Here is a 3,714-nt window from a genome sequence, read left to right on the forward strand (position 1 = left end):
AAGGAACCTCTAAATAAGGAAACAAATTCCTTTACCAATTACTACGGAAACTGTACACTGTAGATAAATAATACTTGAATTGTGCAGATATTAAAACTAATAAATAAATAAATTCTATTTTCTAAATTTATGAGTATAACTATCACAATAAACCGTCTCTATAGAAAAAACTGAACTGTACTATAAAATTAATTTTAAAAAATTAAGTACTCGTGTTTTTAGGTTCACACATCTCTTCATAAGTACCATCCGGCAAAACAGCCTTAGTAAGCTTAATAAGTTTTTTCAATGGGCATTGAAATTCGCAACCAGGTACGGTTAGTCTTTTAACTGGTTTGTTTGGATCATATTTATAATAAATCTGTAAATAGAATATAATTGATTTATAAAAAATAGAATAATTTTATATTACAACAGCAAACTTACTTCAACATAATATTCTTCGGTGTCTAAATCCTTATGCAATTCAAATAATGCCATTGCTGAAAAACGTGGAAATGCACGTTTCCATACATTCATAGTTGCTAATACGTTAGTAAGAGTCCAATCATGTGCACCATACATGAAGAATTTACGATCTTTTGGTACAAGTTCACCTCTTGCTTTACTTTGCCACTCGTTAAACATTTTCTGAACAAATGGACCACCCTTTAATTTACGCAATTCAGGCGTGTAAGCATTGTAAACATAAGTTTGCTCAGCCATAAATCTTAATTTTTCTGGATAGTATTTTTTAGTCCATGCCGGTAATTTTAAGCCATATGCTTCCTGTAAAATATATTAATAGTAACTATATATATCATTTATATAATTAATTGTTAATAATTTACCTGAGCTTGTAATATTACAAAAATAGTGTTTACATCATCGGCAGTAGTAATATTGGTACCAGTTATTTCGGACAACTCATCGAATAAACTTTGACTTTCCGCATGTTCTGCAGCTACTTCAGGTAATTGTAATGCCTCTTGAAAAGCTTGATCGTATCGTGGGCAAGGTACTTGCATTCTTAGCCACTTTAAAAATATATGAAAAACAGTTATAAATTTTTTATATTTTAAATTAATTTATGTTAAATAATTACAATATCATCCTTCTCAGGTAATGAGTATATTGGTATTGGTTGCCAATTTAACTTAGTATTCCATTCCATTAGAGAATTCTTTGGTGGAAACATTGCCGCAAAGAGTGTAGCTAAGGTCATATGAGTACGCCCAGAAACAGTAGCTTGTGCATATAATAACTGAAAAAAATTATTTAATATTATTTATTTGTTATTATAACAAACAAAATAATTAAATTCTTACGTCATTGAAGAAATAAGGACCTAACTCATTCTTGTAACGCATTCGTAACCAATTTCCCAATTTGTAAAGTTCGGCCTTAGCATTCTGTTAAATAAAATAACATTTATGATTAATTAAATCAAATGATTATTTTGGTTAATATTTTGTTTACATTTGTCAACTGCCCCCAGCCATAAGGATAATATGTATTATTGCGATAGGGATCGTTGGGATATGTATTCACTGGAGTTCGCGGCCCATGACGCATTATCTGCAAAAAATTAAAAAAATTTTTGTGTCTTGTTTAATTTCATTGTTATAAGATAAATATAATTTCAATAAATACAAACTATTTTGCTACTGTATTCTTCAGTTAATTTTTTGTTATTTATTGCAATATTCTCAAAATAAATATTTATATATTTTAATTTTTATACAATATTGGTTTTAAAAACCTATAATTTTTAAGCTAATTCCATCAAACTACTTAATGAATGCGATTTCACATTCATTCAATAAGAGTAATTTACATACTTACATTACTTCCAATATTTTAGGTTTTATAGAATTTTTAATTACTAAATTATATAGTGAATTATACCATTGATTTAAATAAACATATCTCTGACACATGGTAACAAAATATAAATAATGTGTGAAATATTATAGTTAAGAGTAGTTTACACATTATAGAACAATATTGACTGTTAATCGCAAAGTAAATTTTTTTTATTTATAAATACTAATAACAATTCTGAATTTGAAAAAAAACTGAAGCGCTCTTAAAGGTGCATTTAAGTTTAAATAATTTCAAATAATGTCTTACGCAAATAAATATACATAAAATATGAATATATATTTAAATCATATAATTGTTGAAGTGAATGACAAAATTCGGGTTTTAATATAAAATTTATAATTACTATTAAAACAACAAACAATTGTAAGATAAAATGTATTATAATTGCAGTAATCTGTAGTAGGTCCTTCTGGTTCCGATAGTCATCTGCTATTGTTTATCGGTATTTGTATCATATTTCATATTAAAACTATTAATTATATTATTGCAGTATATACCTATGTATATGATTATTTAAATAACACAATTAGGATATCTTATACAGATATTTTCATATGTTTTTTATTAATTAATGTAATCAAATCAAAATTGGCTATTATTAAAAAAACCACTCTTCACTCTTCTTTAATTTCGAAATATATAACTTGTTATTGAGTTTTAATTTACTTTTAATTAAAAAAATTTACAACTTGAAGCAAATCAAAATAATTGAAAATAAATTTAGAAAAATCCCCAGCATATAGTCTTATTACTCAAATTTGTAACTATTTATGGAATTTAAAACCTAGTAATTTATTATAATGGTTATTGTAACAACTTCTTTTAGCAATTGAACAAAAACTGTCTATGCGTATTTTCCAATTATATTTGGTTTTAAAGAATAATCACTTGTATTTTTCTAAGCAGAACTATTAAAACGTTGATTACTAATGCACATATAAATCTAATAGAATTAAATACATCAATTTTATGTATGAAAAATATGTTGAATACTTAATATCTGTATAGTAATCCCAAAATCGTATATTAAAATTGCACTTATCAACTTTCTCAACAAGGAACCAACTTTAATTTGTATAATTAATAATAAGGAATATAAACTGTAATATAATATAACAAAATATTGAACACTAAATAATAAATATAAAATTGAAATGAATTTTTTAGAATTTATAAAAAAATAATTTTTCTACTGATCCAATTAATATTACCAATTTAATTAATATACATTATATATGATGAATTCAAAATTTATTATTAATTATTTATATATTGATAAATCATTTTTCAAATTTACCATATAGTAATTTTATAAGAAATTTATAAGAATATACAAATTTATTTTAAGAAATTTACACATTAAAATATAATACATTTTTAACTCTATCTATCTGCTATCAAAATAATTTAGAAAATATCTTTTTAAAAAAGTTGCATATAATATCTATAAATAAATATTTTTGAATAAATAAATATATTTGATTGTTAATGCAATTAAGCTATAAATTTTGTTCTAAACTTCTATTTTTATAAGAGGATAATTAATATCACTTTTAAATTGATTAAATTTGTTCTTTTTAATTTTAAACTGACAAAAATAATAACTTTGATTTAATTTTAATTTATAAAAATGATAAGTTATATTATAAATTATAAAAATTTTTTTCTACTTGAATTTAAAAATTAAATTTTTAATTTTAAGCTGACAGTTATATTAATTTCATTATTATTTTAAATTCTGTTCCTATATTACGATAATTATTAACACTATTAAAATGTTTAAAGCTATTAATTTTAATTTTAAACTGATTTTTGAATTTAAAATTTTTTTTTTTTAAATATTAAATA

At 23.0% G+C, this 3,714-nt stretch overlaps 1 protein-coding gene across 1 annotated transcript in view; it reads right to left on the minus strand.

The window, feature by feature from the left end:
* LOC119685029 (venom acid phosphatase Acph-1-like) overlaps window positions 1-3,714 on the minus strand; it is a 7,304-nt gene continuing 3,590 nt past the window's right edge. Inside the window, exons 2-7 of the mRNA XM_038099205.1 lie at window positions 1,459-1,557; window positions 1,308-1,391; window positions 1,085-1,243; window positions 831-1,016; window positions 427-768; window positions 1-361 (exon numbers count right to left, since the gene is read on the minus strand). Of these exons, the coding sequence (XP_037955133.1) occupies window positions 203-361; window positions 427-768; window positions 831-1,016; window positions 1,085-1,243; window positions 1,308-1,391; window positions 1,459-1,557 (1,029 nt within the window). The 3' untranslated portion in view covers window positions 1-202. The remainder of the gene's footprint in view (window positions 362-426; window positions 769-830; window positions 1,017-1,084; window positions 1,244-1,307; window positions 1,392-1,458; window positions 1,558-3,714) is intronic.

This window comes from Teleopsis dalmanni, chromosome 1 (assembly GCF_002237135.1).
Source record: "Teleopsis dalmanni isolate 2A chromosome 1, ASM223713v2, whole genome shotgun sequence".
In the NCBI taxonomy this organism is placed as follows: Eukaryota; Metazoa; Arthropoda; class Insecta; order Diptera; family Diopsidae; genus Teleopsis; species Teleopsis dalmanni.